Source organism: Harpia harpyja, chromosome 4 (genome assembly GCF_026419915.1).
Source record: "Harpia harpyja isolate bHarHar1 chromosome 4, bHarHar1 primary haplotype, whole genome shotgun sequence".
In the NCBI taxonomy this organism is placed as follows: domain Eukaryota; kingdom Metazoa; phylum Chordata; class Aves; order Accipitriformes; family Accipitridae; genus Harpia; species Harpia harpyja.
In genome coordinates this window covers 41,606,689-41,627,479 of record NC_068943.1, presented here as the reverse complement: position 1 = coordinate 41,627,479, position 20,791 = coordinate 41,606,689, and the positions used below count along the sequence as shown (strand labels likewise).

At 51.2% G+C, this 20,791-nt stretch overlaps 1 protein-coding gene across 2 annotated transcripts in view; it reads right to left on the bottom strand.

Annotated features, from left to right (window-relative positions):
• LOC128141545 (protein CEPU-1) overlaps positions 1-20,791 on the bottom strand; it is a 355,486-nt gene that overhangs the window by 315,927 nt on the left and 18,768 nt on the right. The window contains exon 1 of one of the 2 annotated variants that reach the window (XM_052786394.1): positions 2,329-2,417. The exons of the other annotated variant lie outside the window; for it this stretch is intronic. Within the exon in view, the coding sequence (XP_052642354.1) occupies positions 2,329-2,350 (22 nt within the window). The 5' untranslated portion in view covers positions 2,351-2,417. Of the gene's footprint in view, positions 1-2,328; positions 2,418-20,791 lie in introns of those variants that run through there. 2 annotated transcript variants of the gene reach the window in all.

The window sequence follows — 20,791 nt, the reverse complement described above, 5'->3', positions numbered from 1 at the left end:
GGCCAGAGCAGCCGCCGCGCAGCGGGAAAAGCAGCTCTATTTCAGTAAAAAGCTTTCAAAAGCGCCCTCCGCTTCTATCCATGGGCAGGACTCCAACTTGGAGCCAGGACAAGAGTCTCCCTCTGCAATCCCAGCTCTGCCCCCACCAAGACCAGGACCCCAAGCGTGAGCCACTGTTCACAGCACGACATCTCAACCTATAGATGCATGCATGTAACCCTTCCAGCAGCCAAGCGCAACCTCCAAGCAACACAGCTCTTGGCATCAAACTGCCTTGACGTCGCTGTGACGGAGCGGACGTCCCTCTGTGTGAAACCTGCCAGCCCCAGGAGCGGTGCCTCAGGGGTTAAACACTTTGCAGGATGGCTGGGAAGGCCCAGTTCATCAGCACGAGAAATCCTGACCGACTTGGAGGTATGCCATGATCCTGTCATCCTGCCCTATAGGGAAAACCTGCGTGGCTGTCGGCCAGCCTCGTAGGAGAGGTGAAGGGGAGCCAGGGCTCAGCTCTGGGACACGCTGAAAGGAGAGGACTTGGGATGGGCAGGACCCTACGTAGAGGGATTTGGCTACGCTAGAGGAGGACACGGCTAGCAGAAGAACCACAAATCCAAGAAAAAGATCATTACTCCTGCCCCATCACTGCGGTGATGAGATGCCAACACCAACATCTAGCCGAGGGGCTAGCACAGGGGGATAGCTTGTTTGTGTGCTGGGACCCGGAGCTGAGTGTGGATGCCAGCACAGCCAAAGCTTGGACATTAAAAGAACAAAAAACCACCCCCACGCCTCTTCTGGATGATTTTACAAGTTACAAGGTCAATGTGCTTGCTCCTCTCTCGGGCAGAGATGCAGCTTGACCTTGTGCTGCTGCTCTAAGCTCGGCTCTGAAGGCACTTTCCAACCCCAGCAAGGGTCAGGCACCAGCAGCTTTTCTGCTAATCTCCCAGATCCCTGCCATGCTCCAGCCAGGGAATCTCACTGCTGAAGCCCCACAAGGCTACAGGCCCCCTCCTCCCCTGCCAACCCCATACACCAGCTACCAGAGCAACTCCATCGCCATCTTCAGTACCTGTGTGGAGGAGGAAAAGATATTCCAGCAAGTCACCTGCCCTGCACAGATTTATAATGAAGAGGAGGAAGGTTCCCCAAAGGTTCAAAGACCTGTCCGTTCCTCCTCTCCTCTAGCTTCTCCTCCATCGCAAGCATCTCTCCGTGTTTCAGGAGCAACCTCAGAAATCGATGCTCACCGAATCACAGTTAGTTCCTTCGGTTTATGTATTATTTTCCCAGCTTGAACTCAAACCTCCTTCCGCCCGGGGAGCGCGGGGGAAGAACCACCCAGCGCTTCACAAGCGCAAACGCTGCGGGAGGGGCGAGAGAACACCAAGACACGGGAAGGGCAGGAGACCTTCCCTTCCAGCACGTTGCTTTGGGTGCCACCAGGCACTGAACCAGCGCAAGTCAGCAATCAGGCGACGGATGCAAGATCTGGGAGAAGAACAGGGAGGGCCCTCTGCACGCTGACTGTTGAACAAGGGCTTTCCTGAGTATTTCTCTAGATTTTGCATCACCTGGGCTGTGCTCAATGCACCGGCCCTGCTGCAATTCTCCCATGATGACTGGTTAAAGGAAAAAAAGCAGACAGTTATCAAAAATCCCCGGCAGCAAGGACAGAGGGACACTGGGGCACGTGTCCTGCTCCGATTTCTTCACCGTCAATGTCACTCCATCAACCTTGCTGCGCATTAGCAGCCACCTTTGCCCCAGCCAAGCATCCGATGCTTTGGGTCAAGGACCACGTCTCTGAAACGAGGAGGCAGAACTGCCACATTCCCATCTTGGCTCTGCCCACAGCGATGCTGGGCAAGTCACAGGAGCTCCCGCTTCTGCAACAGGCACCAACTCCTTACACCCCAGCACTGAAGGGACTCAGACCCACCAGGGCTTCTCCAAAACCCTCACGTGCAGAGAAAAGCCCTCCCACGGCACCGCGGCTCGCTTCTTCACCGGCCGGGGCTCACCTCTGCAAAGTTAATTGCAAAGACGGCAGCGCCTGAGCAAAAGGCAACCGGCAGGGCTCTCCGGAAAAGCCAATTCTCACAATACAGAGCTGATGGGATTTCTGTGCGGAAGGAGGCAGAGAGGGGCAGGGGTGAGGGAGCCGAGCGCGTCCCAGACAATTGCTCCGCCGGCGCTAACGTGCGGATAAATAGCCGGTGCCGACATCTGCTGAGAAATACCTTCCCCACTCCAGACCAAGAATTGCAATCTAATAATATCCCATCTGCCCCCCTCCCCTTCTCCATCCCTCCCCCACCCAATTACCGAGCCTGACATTATCCGTCATCTTCCCTTTGTGTCTGCGAGAATCCAAATGCAGACGCCGGGAAATTAATAATAATTGTTGTGTCAAAATGTGGGATGTAATCAGGATGCGGCGTGGAAGCTAATACAAACACAAACAAATGGTATTTATCCTCCCGAAAGATCCCTCCCCTCCCTTCCCTAAGGGCCACTGATGATAATACTCATGGAAGAGATGAATCAGTGCTAATATAGGGATTAGGAATAGATCCCAAACCCCAGCCTGGGCTGCAATCAAAAGAAGCACTCTTAATTGAAATTAGAGCTGGGATTTCTGCGCCTCTGCAGAGATGGGTTAAGCCCATCAGGGCTAAACAGAAGGGAAAATAAAAATAGCATCTTTATTCGAGAACAAGAAGGTGGGCAATGAGAAAAAAGATCCTCGCCAGCTTTGGCACACCCGGTTTTCACAGCCCTCGCTTTTGAGGCTGGGTTTTGTCCCAGCACCGATTCCCGCAGGCAGGGCAGAGACAACGCGCTCCCGCTTCTCACACAGGCATTTCTCTCCCTTTTCAGCTCGAGCGCAGGTTCAGAAAGGATATTTCAAGATCAAACCGTGCCTCCCCTGCTCCGATGAGACCCGGGTCGAGCTGAGCTCAGGGTCCTGTTCCCTACCCTTTCCTGAAACTTTTTACCACTCTGCAAGTGAAACGTGCTCTTTACCCTGATTCTCACGCTAGCTAAGATAAGTGCCCTCGCTTTTATTCCTTTCATTCGGCAGCCAAGACGTGCGAGCACGAAAGGTGAGGGACAGACCACCAGAAAAAAGGCACAATTCCTGCTTTTATTGCTGCTTCAACTCCCGCGTCCCTCTGTGCCCTGGGACTGCTATCCTAAGCAGCAGAAAGACAGCTTCATCTCCTGCTGGCTCACCCCAACAAGCAGCCCCCAAGCTAAGCACATTTTAACATCTGCCATTTATTCAGAGGGGCTGAATTCTTCCTAACTCCCAGTCCCAGATAAAAGGGATGCTTAGGAGCCAGGTACTTAATAGCAGCATCTCCCTCTCTTTCCAAAGGTCTTGGTGATGACTGACTCCTCTTACCTTCTCTTTCCCAGCCCTAAGCATCACCCTGAGTGATCCCTCTCCATGGATGTTACTCAAAGGAGTCTCACACACATGAGAAGCGGAAAATAGGATCCAGCCATGGTTTATTCCCACGAGCATATTAGCAATTCCTGTGCTTTAATTCCAAATTAGACTTTACTTCTAAAACCAGGTTTCTAAATTCTTGGCTTGGGAACGGTGCCACAGTCTGTACCTTCCACTAGCAGATATGAACCTAGACTAAAACCAAGCCTAAAAATAAGTCAGCCAGCTCCAAACACTCCTGCTCCCAGCAAAGGTTGGGATTTGGCTCTGACCTTCAGGAATCTCGCTCTGGCTTCCCCCACCTCCAGTCTCCCCTGCCCATAGCCCAGTTCGGCAAAAAGCCCAGCCAGGAATATCACACTTCCAGAGCCGAGAGGCAGAGAAAAAACCCTCTGTGAAGCTGCCTGCGAGCCTGTGCAGACTTAATTCATCTGCTCTGCAGCGGCAAGTCCTCCAGGGCAACCCAAGGGGTTGCAGGTCAGGAGAGACTCAGTCGAGTATGGCCAGTTGGAGATGACTTAGATGCATTCCTACTTCCCATCTAAACTTTCGATACATCTACAGTGTCCTCTCCAGGAAAAGCTGGCACGACAGCAAACATGAGTGCATTCAAAAAAACATAGCAGCGAATGCTGATATTGCTGTTCAACCCAACTGCGTCGCTCTGCGATGATGCTGTGGATTTTACAAGTGTCCTTGCATCCCAGCCAGACTTTGATTTATCCCTTCAAGCTGCAGAAAGCTTTGCAGACCCCGAGCTGACTAGACAGTTGTAACGGCCAAGATTTCAGGCAGTGATCTGGTCATACAGAGACCAAAGTTTTGAAGACCGCCCATAAACTTCCTCCGTAGCTTTCGTTTGTACAGTCAATTACAAGCGTGCCAGCGATCTGGTGAGGACAGCTTTGGATTAGCCTTAAGACTAGACTTGGAGAGCAGCTCCCAGCTCTGAAGAGCCTGGCTCATCGCATATTGAGCCACTGAATCCAGTACAGGTCTTGAGGCCGGTCCAGAGCTAAATTGATTTTAAACACAGGCACCATCTAGAAATTCGGCACTTTCGCAGCCAGATACATTTGGAGTTGGTTTGCAGCTGGGCAGAGAAGACCATTCGGAGTTCGGGCATGTACAGCTAAACGAGCTCCCCAAGGTTGCACAGCGGGGTGGGGATTCATCCCATCCACCTTCTGCTCCCAAAAACTTGGCTATCTGGTCCAACACAGAAATCTGGCTCCTCCATCAGGAGTGGAGGTTGATGCCTCTAAAAATCCCTTAGCTAAGGATGATACGAACTGTGCTTTGGCACTGCCTCTCTCCCTGCTAACCACCCGACACGTGGGCTGGACCGCAGCCTTCACGCCCCAGAGCTGCCGTAGCAAATTACGATACCCCACCTAAAGAGACTTAGCAGAAAAGCGAAGCCCTGAGAAGTTCTTGTTCCTCCTGCCACCTCTAAATGCGCGCTTTATTCCCAGGCTGATTTTCCTGTCTGTAAAGCACATGTCCGCACTGTCGGCATCCCGAGGCTGGACAGCCTCCAAGCCCTCCTCCCAGCTGTACCGTCCCCTTGCCGAGCCGGTGCTGTGCCTGCTCGGTCCCTCTCAAGTCACAAATTACAACAGCAAAAGAGGAGCTGGGTGAGGACGAGCCTGCAAGACACGGCTGCCCCGCAGCAAACCCCGCGCCCACGGCAGGGCTTGCAGCTGGATCATGGATTGTTGCGAGCATGAAAATTCATTCATATGAATTTGGAATATAATACCTGACACAAGATGTATCACTGCTGCCACGCTGCAATCCCAGATAAGGACACAGCAGTAACAGATGGAGGAACAAGGCACTTATCTTGTTAGCTGATGGATTTATCTCTCCTTCCCCCACCCTTCCCTACATATTCCATAGTGTGCAGAGAGCCACGTTCCTTGGCAGAGCAGCATATGGAGCACGAATTGATTTCTTCCTAACACCCCCTCCACACTTTAATTCAATAAGAGCTGGAGTGGCGGATAAACAGCTTGTTGTGCTAGGAAAATTTCAAAACAGTCAAGAAAATGTCAAACTGTCTTTTTTATGAGTGCCTTTTTTTTTCTTTTTCTTTTTTTTTTTTTCTTTTCCTTTTTCTTTTTTTTTTTTCTTTTCCTTTTTCTTTTCCCCCTCCTCCTCGGGTGCTCAGCACAGCAGCTGGCAGCGAGGAGCTCCGTGTCTGGAGAGAGCGGTGCTTCGCCAGCTACGGGGAGGCAGGCAACGGAGCATCTTCTGTCAGGCCAGTCCATGGCAGAAGGTGGCTTCGGTCCCATCCTTGGATAGAAGCTGGGAACAGAGCGGCTCTGGGTAAAAGATTAGGCAGATGGTTTCATCTGGCAGCTCCCTTAATCTCATTACTGGAGCTGGTGGAAGTTTTTAATGTGATCTCTCTTTCCTTCTCTACCCTCACCCCATTCAAAATATCTTTTTCCCCAAAAAAGAGACACGTATTTCCATGGTGGTTTCTTTGTTAAGCACGAATAAAAACTTTAAAAAAAAAAAAAAAAGCCATTTTTTGTGTCCTCTCCCTCTCTTTCAGTGCTTTATTTTCACTCTGAAAAGGAGGAAAAAGCACAATTACACATTTTCTGGATCTTGCTTAAAAATATGGAGCATTTTGGAAATACCAGGGACATGCTTCTGAAGACCACAAGCTGCCTTGTGCGCTCTTGCCCTGCAGACCCCTGTGCAATGCCACCTTTGCTGGTAACCTAAGCGGAGGCAATGGCTACGGCTTGGGAGTTTACCTGGGGACACGGAGATCTGACCCGGAGTGGACACCACCATGTCCCACTGCCTAAGGGTCCCTGCGGGCCCCCAGACTCACAGACCTCTCCCAAGCACCTTGCCCCAGCTATTCCTCATGCAGCTGCCCGTTCCCTTCCACCCTGTAAATCAGCCTTAATCTCCTCCCAAACACACCACCTCATCGCTCCCCTTCTTCCCAGCTCTCCCCATGCCTGCCACAGCTTGCTCTCCTGAAGGCTTCTTGCAAGACAAAAGCCTTCATGCTTCTCCTCCCACGGCCATGCATCCTTTCTGCAGCTCATCTCCCTCACTGTTCAGCTACCATGAACCTCTCTGCAGAGCAGAGACCACCACAGCCCCAAAGCTCAGCCTAAGACCATGCACGGCCCCAGCCATCCCTAGCTCCCAGCAAGCAGCTCCCACCACTGGGTGAAAACCACCTCCAAGCCAGTTTGGAGGAGGTGTTGGAAGAACGAGACCAGGTCGATTGAAAAAAATGTTGAAAAAATTATTTTTGAAAAAAAACGGCGTGAGCACGAGGACAGAAAAGGGGAACATGCTCCCAGAAACGGCACCAAACCCAATGGATTCCCAAGCAGCTCAACAGAAGACCTCACTTAACTGAATGAATTAAAAAGTGCCCCCTAAGAAATGCTTTGTTTCCTTCAAAACTTCTCCTACAAAGTCTCCGCACTGATACAGAAGTGACACGCGGAGAAGACCCCGCGCACCCATGGTTAGACACCGTCGGTGGCCTCAGCACCCTGGTCAGGATGCAACACCAGCACCACCTTATCCCGCAGCACTAGCAACTGCTGCTGTAGGTCAAGCAAGGAACTGGCATCTGCAAACCCCAGTCCAGGACAGTATCACCCACAGACCCACTGGGGAACCGAAATAAAGGCAGTCAAACCCACGGGGCAGGCAGCAACGTGATGCTGGGCGCTACGCGTCCCTGCAGGGCGAGCATGCAAGAGAGAAAGCAGCTGCTGTTAACGTGCTGCAGCAGCACACGGGCAAACGGCAACTCGGGTCGGGTGCTCGCTGCGCGGGAGCTGGGCTTATTTTGGGGGGAGAATGGGCCCGCAGGAACATGCCCAAGGGAGCAGGGCTCCGTCCTGCTGCTTTCCACCTCCCCGCCGTCTGCCTGCTGCTGTGCTAGAAGACGAAAGCCGTCTCCCCACCCCCTCTGCAGCAGAGCAGTGCAGAAGGCTGCAGGATCCTGCAGGGAGACAGCATGTTTAGCATGCAGGAGGGAGTGCTGAGCAAAAGCCGTCTCGTGCCGCGGTGCACAAGGCCTGCCAAGCGGCTGGCCAGGAGCAGCAAAACACTGCTGGAAGGAGCGGGGCGGTGGGTGGATTCGTAGCCCCTCCGCTGCTCCCCCTCTTCTTCCCGTTTAGCTCACGGCTGCGAAGTCGCGCTTGGGTTTGGTGCCTAACCTCTCTGCCTCAGTTTCCCTCTGCAAAGCAGCAGTGACAGCTCAGAGCAGCGGGGTGACGATCCCACCACCCCTCTTGCCGCAGCCCCAAACTGTTGGGCAGGAGCATCAAGGACCTGATCTCTCTGCTCCTGGAGCATCACTTCTTCGCTCCATCCATTCCTCCCCAATCGCAGCTCCCGCCAGCTTGCACTAGGGACCCACAACCCCTAAGGACAGCGGCAGCACCCAGGTGATGCATCCTGGCCAGCAACCACCCTGTGCCACAGCCCACAGCCCACAGCCCAGGCTTTGAGCCCTCCTCCTCCTCTGCAGGCTGGGGCTCGTCCCCCCCGAGCCTTACCTGCCGTCAAGCATCCCCACCTCGTCCCTTCCCCGCTTGCCTTCACGGCCACGCTGGGGAGGGGACCACCGAGGACGGCCGGTCCCCGTTTGACGACGGTGCCTCTGGTCGGCTCCAACCCCTCCGCATCCACCTCCCCTCCCAAAGGGGATGGCGAGCCCCTGGCTGTCCCCCCCCGGCGCGGGACCCTTTCAAACGTGCCCCCTTCAAGTGAGGCTCTCACCAAGCACCCAATTATGGCACCATGACCAAGGATGAAAAGCTGCTCTCGAGAGCATCCTGTTTTCTTTCTCTTTTATTTTTTTTTTCCACTCCCTTCTCATGAGGTTAAAGAGCTAAAGACCAACTCAGAGACAGATAATAGAGTGACAGTGCCTCATAAAAAAGCAGCCGAAGCTTTGGAGAAAGCTGGCATACGGTGCATTAGGGATTTCTGTCGCGGCAGCTGGGAGTAACAGTGACCCTCTGAACTCAATTTGCTCCACAGCTTTAAAATGAAGGAAAGCCTTTGGACTGTCAAACTTCTCCTTTGGCTTCCAAGGGTGGCTGCAGACTCCGGCACAAGCTTTCGGGGGCCCAGGGCACTCCTCACCCTAAAGCTGTTGCTCTTGGTTCATACCTGGGGATGGAGGTGGCATCCCAAACCCTGCAGGGATGAGGTTAGGCGGGATGCGGTGCAAAAGGGAGTGCAACGCTGAGCCCCGGGGTGTGGATACATCTATTTCTTCGATACAAAGTGGTAGCAACCCTTTAGAGGATGACTTTCAGGCAATGGCCCTCCTTACTGTTCCCCTTACCCCAACCCAGCAAGAGGAGAGGGGTGAGGGGGGGACTCGTGCAAGGTTCGTGCCGCAGCAGCGTGGCTGGAGGTGGGAGGCGCGGGGCTACCCTTGCAGTTGCCAGTCGCATGCAAATAGCTCAGCGCCGCTGCACAAACCCATCACATTCCCCTCTGCCGCTGCCTTTTTTTTTTTTTAAATGAGTAGAAATTCTTCCCACTACGCATTAGCGCCCAACGTAATGGTGCAAAGCATTTTTCATTTATCATCATAATGCCAGTCAAACGAACCCCCTAATAACATAAATGCAAGAGGAAAGCTATTAGAGTTTATTTGTGCAGTGGCTTTGAACTCGTCCCCACTGCTCCAGCCGTGTAACTGGAAGGGATGGATGGAGCTTGCATCTTTAGGCCCTTTCATTGAAAGCTATTCCTCAGCTAGCCAGAGTCTTTCCTTACAGACCACTGCAACCCTGCGCATGTTGCCGTATTTGCTGAATTATCAAAATAAATACCTAAACACCTGAAATAATCCAGTCCTGTTTAGAATCACAAACAGCCACTGAGACCTTTTGTGCCTTTCCACAGGTACGATGTGCTCCAAGTCGAGGTACTGGGGAACACACCCGGCTATTAGCGCTCACCTTCAGCTAAAGATCTCCAAATTCGTTGCCTGCTATTCCTCCCATGCGTACCTGAAAATAGGCATTTACCTTCTGCACCACACAGCCCTGCGTGGACTCCCTATCCCAGCTCTGCACCTCTGTCAAGCACCGTCAGAGCTTCTCTGATGCAGCTCAGCCCAGACGTCCTCCTCTGTGATCCACAGACCGTACACACTAAGGAAACCAGTGCTCATCCAATAGCTCTACTGACACTAGTAAGGCTTATTTACACAAGGAAACTTGCCTATATATAAGAGTACTTGGAAGATTCAAGTCGTTCCTCTATACAGCTCTTTGCTCTCCTTTGCTGCAGTCATTCCCATCCTAGGGTTTCACCACAAGCATCTCTCCCTCCTGCCTTGCACGTCCATCCTCATCACTCCAGGTCTAGCCCTCAGCATCCACCCCCAAGATCTTCCAGCTTAACTTGTCCCAACAGCTCTCGTGCCACAGCAGCTGTGTCCTGGAGAGCCATCGCAAGGCATTTCATTTTATATACAACAATTTCCTCATTAAGCCTAAACTAAATGTGTATTTCAGAACCTACGAGTGAGAGCAAACTGTTCAGTCTTATGCTTTATTAAACAAAAACCTTTGTGTGGAAAAAGCCTTGGTGCCAAATCACAGCCCTGCTGATGGGGCCGAGCTATTCCCAACCGTACAGTAACCGGCATGTCAAGATGTGCAATGCTGGCAGAGAGGACCTGCACTGCGGAGGGAAACAGAACAGTGCCCACCTGACAAATTAGTTTACTCATTAAGTTAAGAAGCCTATTTTGCTCAACTTCTACAAATCAGCATGCTTAGCAGACAGAAAACTTCCAAGGAAGGGATGTGCCTAGTGCGGTTGCAAGCCAGCAGGAGCCCCAGCTATTGCCACCACTGTGCAAGAGTAAGCCTTCTCCCCTTCACCATGCTGTCCGTTGGAGCAGAGAAAATTCACTGTATGTGTGACAGGATAGTAAGAAACCTAGGGCTTGGAGAGATGGGAGGACAGCAGATACAGTAGAGCACGCACACTGGGTTGGAGCTACGGTGGAGGGGTGCCGGTTTAGCAACTGAGCAGCAGCGCCAAGGAGGGACCCATCCCTGTGGTACAGGTTGGGGATAAGGTGCCACCAACGACGCACAGCCCATGGTGTGGAAGAGCATCCCCATGCCAAAACCAGCAGGCAACGCTGGGGATCAGGCTGAGGTGCAGAGAGGTGCTCGCCAGCCCCCCGCCTGTCATCCACCCATGGCCAGAACCAACAGGCTATCAACCATCTCCCCCTTCTGCTCTTGCAGCCTTACAAAGCAACAAAAATAACCAGCAATAAAATCTAGATGTATTTAAAAAGCTCTGCCCCTGCTTCTCAGTTTGCAGCTGATGGGCTCTGGGACACAGGCTTTGCAAAGAGCTTCCCTGGGTGCAGAGGTGTGGCTGGAGCCGAGAGGGAGGGGAGAAGGGGTGGGAGACAAAACTTGGGTGGAAAGATGATGACATGAATTGAGAGCAAGAGTCACAGCAGAGGAGGGCTCGCAAGAAGGGAAGACAATAAAACCCAGGAAAGCAGACAGAGATTAATGAGTGTTTCCCAAATATGATAATTTCTGGACATCAACACATTAAATTTAATATCCTCATGGGCTACTGAGAAGGACTGCATCTCTCTGACCCTGTGCACGGAGGCGAGAGGGTCCCACCCAGCTTTGCAGGACCCAGGCACTGCCAGCCCAGCCCACAGCACGTCTGCCCGAGCTTTTGTGTGCACAGGGGTTGTATTTTCTGCAGCGTAACTGCATTTGTGCCTCCTCTGCAGCAGCGCATCCAGCTGTCAGCAGCCGGGCGCCGGTGACAGGTCCCCGAGCACAGGGCCAAGGACACAACAGCCCGTTTCGGAAAGGTGTCTGTCAACGAGCCCACGCGCATCCCCACCACCGTGTCGGCACGCCGGGACACCGCTGCGGCACGCACGGCCCCGCTGCGCCTGGCTGCCAGCTCCACGACCTTCGCGGAGATGCCAAATTGCACCCATTGTGCATGGCTAAGCGGGCGTTAGCCTCCCGCACTCCGTCCGGACAGGGAGCAGCTGGAAGGAGGCTCAGCCCTGAAATCCCCGTGTTTAACCCCAACCCAACCGCACAAGCCAGCCAGGGGTTTCTGCAGGGTTTAACTCCGCCGTGGCTGGTGCCAGCATTTTGCACAAGCAAAGCCTACGCAGTTGTGGTTTCTCAGGCACTGCTGGAGGGGCCGATCGTGCCCTTATTCTCACGCTAGACTCGAAGGAAACAGGATTGTTTTCCTGAGATAATTCAGACTGAGTCTGTTGTTGCAATCTCAGACTTTGCTGGGTGTCTCTCAACACCGTTCAGCCACTCTGCAACCATCTCCACGTGCGCATCCAAGCCCTGCACGAACCACGCTTGAGCTGCCACAGACCGGCCTTGCCTGCTTTAGAAAAGCTACCACAAAGCCCATGGGAAAGGGGACTCCCTCCCGCTATCTCCACAGAAACCACTGAAGCAGACGGATCTGCTCTAGCAACCCTCAGTGCGCCCTGCTGCGACCCCTCGGCTTGCGACCGCAGCTACTTCGCAGGTCTCATCTCTGCCAGAGGCTGCTCCGAGACAGACCCATTGCTCCCGAGTCAGACAGTTTGACCAGCACTGCGGTCCCTGTCAGCTCCCCACCAAGATTTGTGGGCCGTGCAGAATTGCTTTATTGGTCTTTAAAGGTCTTTGCCAACCCGGCCCCACATATCTTCGTTATGGAGGATGGGATTCACTTCACCCAAGCTTGCTGCCTTAAAGTTCAGAGTCAAGCGTAAGCTATTTTTGCCTTCTCAGCCGCTATGACAGTCGCTGGCTCGGTGACAAGAAGCATGCCTGGGGCCCCACCGCAGCCTCGCGGGGTCTGCCACAGCCACCAAAGCCTTACAGCCGCCGCGCAAGGGGCATTGATGCAGGAGGCTCTGCCAGCACAAGCAGCAGCAGAGAAGTAAGCCAGTCCTTCCTACAAGGAGCTGGACGCACGCAGACGTGTGCCACACGGTTTGGACAAGCAGCTGAGGTGACCAAGATGACAGCAAACCGCCTAATGTCCTCAGCTGGAATAGGACACAACCAGGAGAGCCCCCAACCCAAAACGTGCAAGCATGAGACAGGGAGGGCACGGAGAGGATGAGAGCCAAGGGCACGGGTGCTCCATCCCTGGCAAGCCCTTACCAAACCAAGAACCAAGGGACAGACGGAAGGACGCACAGTACTTAAAAGCACAAACGCAACACAGCAGGACACAGTCCATCAAGCCCCTATTATGCATTCAAGGGAGCTCAGCGTTTGGGAAGGTGCAGGGAAAAGCCTGAGACTGGGGTCTGCCTAGTAGAGATGGACTGCCGGCTTTAAGGGGGAAGGTAATTTGGGTGAGAGTGGTGATGAAACGATAGAGTTCACAGCCCGATGGAAAGAAAGCTGCGGAATAAGGATAACAGACTTCAAAAGCCAGATTTCAACAAATTCAGGAAGCTGGTAGATGGGGTCTCCTGGGAAAATAATCTTAAGGTACAAAGAAGGGGAGAGCTGCCAGTTACTGAAAGAGACTATATTACATGCACAATAGCAGGCTATCCCCATGCAAAGGGAAGATAGGAAGCATAGTAAGAGGCTGCTATGGCTGAATCAGGAGCCATTCAGTGACCTAGAAATAAAGAAGGAACCATAGAAAAAACCCCAAAATATGGAAACAAGGACTCATAATTAGGGATGGGTATAACAGAATCGCAATAGCATACAGGGATAAAGTCAGCAGCACTAACATGCAAAACAAGTTTCAGTCAGCGAGGGACATGCGAGGAGAACAAAAAGGCTCTTGGATGTGTTCAAAGGAAGAGGAAAAGGAAGGTTAGATCCATTACCAAGCAGGTGAGGAAAGCATGCAGCAGAGATCTTCACTGTCGTGTTTGGTTTTATCTGTATGAAGGAAGGTATACGGTGAGCAGACAGCTCCAAAATATGTGTTAACAGGGAGCTGGGCATTCACACCAGAGGAGGGAGGGAAAGAAGAGGGTTAAAACAAATAAGCTGGCAGAGACTGAGGAAGGTCTCCTGAGAGTGCTGAAAAATCAAGCAGAATCATTCCTGAGCCACCAGCGCTGCTCTTTGGGAGTTCATGGAGGCTAGCAGAAAGGGCAAGAAATCTTCATATCTTTAAGAAAAAAAGCCAAGAGCTGTAGGCAATCAGCTCAACTTCAATCACTGGGAAGATACTAAAACAAACGATGAAACTATCACAGCTTGTAAGTCCCAGGAATTTAATAAAGTGAGGGGAAAAAAAAAAAAACCACAACCACCACCAACACGAGTTTGTCAAGAACTGATCATGTCAAACCAACCTAATTTCCACCTTGACAGGATAACTAGACTTGGTGGATAAGAGGAAAGCTGTAGACATGATATACCTTGACTTTAATAAGGCTTCTGATGCCAGTCCCACACGGCACCCTCCGAGGAAAGTTGAGGAAACAGAATCTGGATGTAATCACTGAGGCTAGGGGCAGAGGGGAGGAGGGATAACAGCCTGTTGACAAAGCGCTCTCAAAGAGCGCTTATCTATTATTTACAACCAAGCTAGGAGGGCAGCCTACAGTGGGATTCCTCTGGGACATGTCCCCAGCCCCGCTCTCTCCAACATTTGCATTTAACAGTTTGCATTACAGATCCAGGAGCATGCTTATTACAATTTGTAGATGATGCCAAGCTAGGAGGAGAGGGGCTGGAATGGCTCCAAGGGTAGGACCAGAATCTCAAAGCACCTCTGGAACCAAGCAATAGGAAATCCAATACGGACAAGCATGATGTGATACCCTTAGGGAGGAGAAATCAAATGCACCTATAAAAACAAGGAAGACTGGCTAGGGAACCACGTGCAGAAGAGGACCAGAGTGTTACAGCAGACCACAAACTACAACAGAATCAACCAGGCTACAAAAGACGGCAAATCTTACATTAACACGAGCATTGTAAGAAGGACAAAGGAGAACTGGTTTGCTCCACTTGGTTTAAAGCAAGGCCTCAGCTGCAGTACTTCATCCCGAGGCGGTCACCACGCTTTCACAAAGCTAAAGGTTAAGTCACTGTGGTTTAACATGTTAGCACCTACCCACTGACCTGCACTAACCATGTTGTCTTCCTCCACGGCACATCTGGCTCCGCCAAACCTGCAGCTGAAGGTTCCCTCTCTTTTCAGATCAATCTAAACTGCATTTGCCACAGTGCAAGACGCACATTTCTAACTGATGTGATGCAATTGATTGCACGTATGAGCCACGGACGTGTCGGGGTGAGGCCACGGAATAGCAATGAAATTGGTGAGAGATGCAGACAACTCTAGAGAAAGATGAAAGACGCTGGGGTTTGCTTTGTCACTAAAAGAAAAGATTGAGCAAGACACGACAGCGCTCTTCCCATATGTAAATATCATATGAAGGAAGTGATGAGTAATCATTTGCCGCACCCTTTTGAAGAGGCAGAAGAAGCAAACAGCCTAATTTGCTGCAGAGATTTTGGTTGGGTACGTGCAGTAACTTTCACTCAGGCTCGTGAAACCCTTGCGGAAGGTCTGCAGGAAGCTATCCCACCTCCATCACCAAAGAGCAGCTCAGTTGCCCGTGAAGGATGTCCCACGTGTGCCCAACCCCACTCCAGGGCGACATCAGCTGGGATTCCGTCTAGCCCTGCTGTTTTGTAAGCCTACAGAAGTTATTCGGCAGCACGCTAAGACACAGCAAGCTTTCAGGTTTCACAAACGTGTTACAACAGCATAACAACGGACTGGACTGTGAACTGTTTCTTCCCACTGGCAAGCGACTGCTGTACAAGTAATCTCCGCAACGTCAATGAGATCTGTCTGCGAGCACCTGCTCACCAGTGGGAATGAGGGCTCCACCGTCCAAGACGGAGTGACCCCACAAATCATAGCAAGCCGCACTCAGCACTTTTATTCTTTATGTTATAGTTCAGACAGCTCCATTATTTATCCAGATTACTTATTCATGTTCTATTTCCAGGGACAACCCGCTTCGCTGGATAGAGTTATCATAGTCTCTCGTCTCTACTCACCCCCAGCTCTTGTCCCCCTTTACATGGTATTTGGCCATGGTGCTACCACTGTTCATGTATTAACGCTGGCTTTGACTAGAGAGGCATCCCATCTGACTCGGCCCATCACGGGTGACCATGCCCCATCCGTCCCCTCTCTCACACCACTCAAGGGTTCTGACAAGGGGAGGATTGAAAGAGCTCAGCCAAAAATGACAGCTAAGTCTCAGACACTGACTGACAGAAGCGCTGAAAATTTCCTGAGGCAACTCAATCAGACCAGGTTTTCTGGCCATCTTTAGAAACTGAGGAAGCTAAACCAATTCAGACAAATACCACTCCTACCTGGAGAGAAAGCAAGGGCTGTTCATTAAGAGCAGGGTGGCTGCTGGCTTGAATTCAATAGAGATATCCAACATATTTCTGATGTCCCCCAGCATCATGGTATTTTAATCACCCTCATTTCAAGGCTGCACCTTGGAGTGCAGACGGACTTTTATCTGTTTTGCAAAAATTTGAAGGCTGAAAGGTTATTGTGGTGGGTCAGTACCTGTCTCCAAGCTGACTTAGAGCACGCCATTTTCCCCCAGGCAAGCGAGACACCAGGTCAGACCTCTGGGCACAGCTCTACCTCTCAGACAAGCCCCCATCACCCAAGCTGAATGGGACTGGTGGCTCCTGAAGCCAGCCAGCTCTGTGAAACATGTCCTCCTTCCCCTGGGGAGCTCAGTTACCCTATCTGAAGCGCTGACACACTAAAGTTTCACCCCCTGTGAGAAAGCATTTAGAGAAGGAAAAGTATTTCTAAGAGCAAAACATGTCATTGCCAGAACTTGTGATTGCTCCTCTGCCAAGCCCCGTGCAGATCCTGTGGCTCCAGGTACCATCAGCTCAAACCAACGTCTGCAACATCAGTCCTCTCCATCACGCCTCCTCCCTATGGCACATACAATTTCCCCAAGACCACACTGAGGTGGGAGGAATAAAAAAAAACCAACCCTCAAAACAACGAAATTAATTCCCTTAACAAAATGCTTAACTCTTGTTAAACAAAGGGAGGTTTCTCCAAGGAGCGATTACAATCGGAGCAGCAGCCTAACTAGGCTTCAGACAGCACTCCAGGCACACATTCCTGACTGTCAGACAGCACTCTGCAAGGTTTGCACCCTATTGCACCGGGTGCTGAGCACCTCCAAGTGCACACAGCAGAGTTTAGGTCGCTGCTGGCTTCAGCAAGAACTGAAAACACTAAATACCTGAGCCAGAAGCACTCTCAAGCTAGAATATCAGGTGCAACAATTTTTAGTGACTTGCTCAGTATTTCACCATTCTTGCTAAAAAATAAACCCAAAAACTGGCAAGAGCAAGAACTCCAATTGACCCTGTGTGTTCATCTCTCCTCTCTGGCTTCATCACACATATCCTCATGGGCACGGTCCATGCACATCACAGACCTCCTACCAAACACATCACCACCACCACCAAGGCATTTCACGACCTACAAGACGACATCTATTTCCAGGTCACTTGAAGAGAGCTACAACAAGCGTGAAGTCCCAAGAAACCACATGCTGAGTGCATAAATACTCCCAGCTCCAACTTCCAGCTTCTTCTCTGAGCCGTCCTTTGAGGTGCAGAACAGCAGCAGCTGCTGAGAGATGCTCTAATCAGTGCATCTAATTTCAAACAGCGTAAGGACCATGTTATGCCTTGGGATAAACGTGAAAGGCTGCCATTGAAGTGAAAGAGAGGTACACACTTCAGAAGCTGGAATTTGGCCTCAAAAAAAGTCACTAAAACTAAAATATTAAAGTGCATTTAAAAACATAATAAGGCAGATCAGCAATCAAACAGAGCAGCTTGCTGGGGGACTGATAAGTGAGGAGGATTCCAGGGGCAGCTACCACTACTGAAAGAAGGCCAAAAAGGCCTTGTTTAGAGTAAAAACCACTTCTGATCCAAAATACAGCATGGAAATTCATTTTTTCTCATGCATTTTCCATGAGAAAACAAGCCCAATCAGCCTTGTTTTAAGCAGCAATGCTGAAGCTCCCACCTGGAGTGTTTTGCACTGGGAGGGACAGGAAATTGCCTGGTGACTCAGTAGCATGATGCAAGCTATGGCCCCATCCCTCGGAGATATTCAAAGCACTTTTGACTCATTCAGAAAATTATTTGACCCAGCCTGGTCCCAACTTTCTGAACCATGCAGCAGGGAAGCTGCCAAAGTCTTGCTCCTTCACCAGCCCTGCTGGCATCAGGTCTCGATTTTATTTGCTCGTTAAAACATCCATGCAGGAAACACCTTTCGTCTCTTAGCACTGTCCTAAAAAGCAGAGAAGTCATGGGGAGGAGTTAGTTTTGGGGATAAGCTGGGATGGCACGTGGAAGGGCTGGGAGGGTGGTGGGAGCTCAGTGCTTTTCTTCAAAGATTTTCTCAGCATCTTACTCAGCGATTCTTGAGACACAAATAACTGATGAGACAGCAACGTGTTGAGCTGCAAAGGCTGGGGCACCTGTTGCTATAGCCCCAAACCTTTCACTGTCTTCAGACTGAGGAATCGATACAGGTTTTGACATCCATCAAGCTTCAACGTGCCTACAGGCTAGCAAGGAGTGACCCAGGGCCACCTCCACCAAGACCTCTCTTTTGTCTAGTGATCTCCTCACCTCTTGGCTTTGCAGAAATCCTCCTGCACAGGGGAGCTCAGCAGTTTCAGTTCCAAGATTGGTATGCTGAACTTATTCCCAACCAGATTCAAGGGCTGAATTTTGTCTGGTTTAGATTGGAAAGTAGATGGCATCTCTTCTCACGCTAGACCTTGGAAGCTTGTATGATAACCATCTTATAAAAAAGGCACAGATGGCTCATGTTCAATCCAAATTTCACGCGTATTAGCCCAAAACAAGGCTCAGGTCTATTCAATCTCTAAAGTCTCTGTACAACTCACGGGATACCTCCCTCACCTGCACCAAACCCCTTTAAGCTGTCAAAACCAGCACGCAATCAGCCATCAGAAGGTGCTCACCACGACGAGCACACCAGGGCTTAGTGGTCCAGGGAAATGGGGTGGGAAGTGTTCTTCCCACAGTCCCCACGGGACCCGAGGCCCCATCCACAAAGGGGAGAAGAGTGGCCCCCATGAGCTAACTACAATCAGGATCCCCGTCGCATCTTCCCAGCATGGTCTGAGTGGCTTTGCCAGCACAGCCTGGGGGACCACCGTCTGATCCCCCCTCCCCATCACACTTTCACGTTCATGCAGTGCTCGGCTCCCTCGAAATGCAGGGATGTTCAAGCCTTGTTAGTTCGGCTGGGGTCAGGAAGACTGAAAACATAAGTGTATAATCCTTTCACAAGTTAATTAAAGTACCATCCATCCTTCATTCAAACCATTAGCCATGGGTTTTTACAATTAATTATTTGGAACCAAATCAAACAAACAAACAGAAGACACAGAAAGAAGACAGAAAGCAAAGCAGAGACAGGGCACTCCTGCAGCAGGGCATTAGCAAGGCTCCTCTGTGCCTCCCAAAGTAAGCCACAAACCCGTTTTAGCCAGCACGAGGGTGTGTTGGAGGTGGGGGCCCTGGTTCAAGTTTGGGTGCTATCTCAAGCTGCTTCCGTGACCTTGGAAAAAAACCTTTATCTCTCCTTGATTTACTGCCAGCCCCTCACGCCATGACCCACTGCTACGTGCCATACCCCGCATGCCCTTCCTTTGTCCCTGGCAGACCCTTAAAGTGCAAATAAACTACAAATAAGTGATTTACAAACCAGGCTCTTTGGTGAGGTCTTGGTAGGCTGGGGCACTTGGGTGGACAGGAGCCAGCACTCCCAGCACCGACTTGCCCCACTGCCCCAAGGCTCACAAAAGCATCTGCAATACCTCAAATGAGCTGAGAACAGAGTGGAGGAGCCTTTCCACCTGCACAGATAGCCCAGGAAGGGCTCCTGAATATTGCAAGGGGGGCAAGCAGCTCTCCTCCCTGCTCAGGTGGAGACTGGGTCCCCAGCTGAAGCTCTTTGGCCTAGTTTATCTCCTCTTTTCCATGATCTCTCTGCTTTTTGAATGCTTCATTTCAGCACAGGTATGCGAGGGGAAAAGGGGAGGTGGGGAACAGGGAACCATCCTTCCTTTTCTCTGCTTTTTTTTCCCTGCATTTCCTTCCCTCTCATTTGCTGTCACAGCTACGCTCTGTCTCTTATCCCCAACCTCCCTCTCCTCCATGCCCTCCCTACTCCCCATCAAGACAAGGTTTAATGTCTTTCCATCTCTTCCCGGGTAAATTGCAGCGAGCCTGCCGGCTGCTCGGGTGGAAAACGCTGTTTTATATGCACCATAAAAGGAGAGAACTCTGTAAACAATATTATTTTTAATAAAATCCTAGTCTTTGGCAGGCCAGCTGCTTTTGTGTCTGTCTTAATTTAATCAGACGATCAGCTCGCTCAAGCAGCAAGAGGGAATGAAAAGCATTAGCAAGGAATCAAGGAACTGGTGAGGAAGAGACATGATTTCCATCAAGTGCTTTCTGGCCCAGTGTGTTGCTATGTGAGCAGGACCAAGTTTTCGGGAAACAGATTCCCAGCCTGGCTCATCTGAAAACAACTTTGTCAAGGCGCAGGAAGGACATGAGCACATCTACGCATGTAACACTCATCCTATAGTGCTTGAAAGAGAGCCATACAGCTGGTACGGGCAATGAACAAACCCAGGCTTAATGATATTTTCAGTTAGAGCAGATCACTGTGCCTCTCCATGGGCACTGGCAGGTCTCTGACATACCCCAGGCTCCCCAGGATTGGAATTCTGCCCGGTTCGGTGTCCTCCCCACCATGCTCATACCCAGGTACAGCCACCCAAACCAGCATCCATCGGCTCCCTGTTCACAGCCAAACCCCAAATCATGCTGGCCAGCGGTGGCACGCCCCGTTTGACATGTCAAAATTCAAAACCAAATCAATACAATGGTAGTATTAAGGATGAAATACTAAATTCTGCAAATATACCCTCAAATGTCCAGCCAAGGCTATGGCAGGGGAAAAGCCTTCTCCAAAGAGCGGTGGGGAGGAGATGATGTTGGCAGCTGGAACAAGGGAAGAGGGGGGGCAGCCCCGAGCAGCCCCTGACACGCAGCATCGCAAGCAGCAGCCGAGTTTGAAAGGTGCCACTTACAGACACTGCAGAAGCAGCTGATTTTGTGGTACTTCTGTTCAAGAGCAAGCAGCAGCCAGCGAGCATCTGCTGTGCACAGA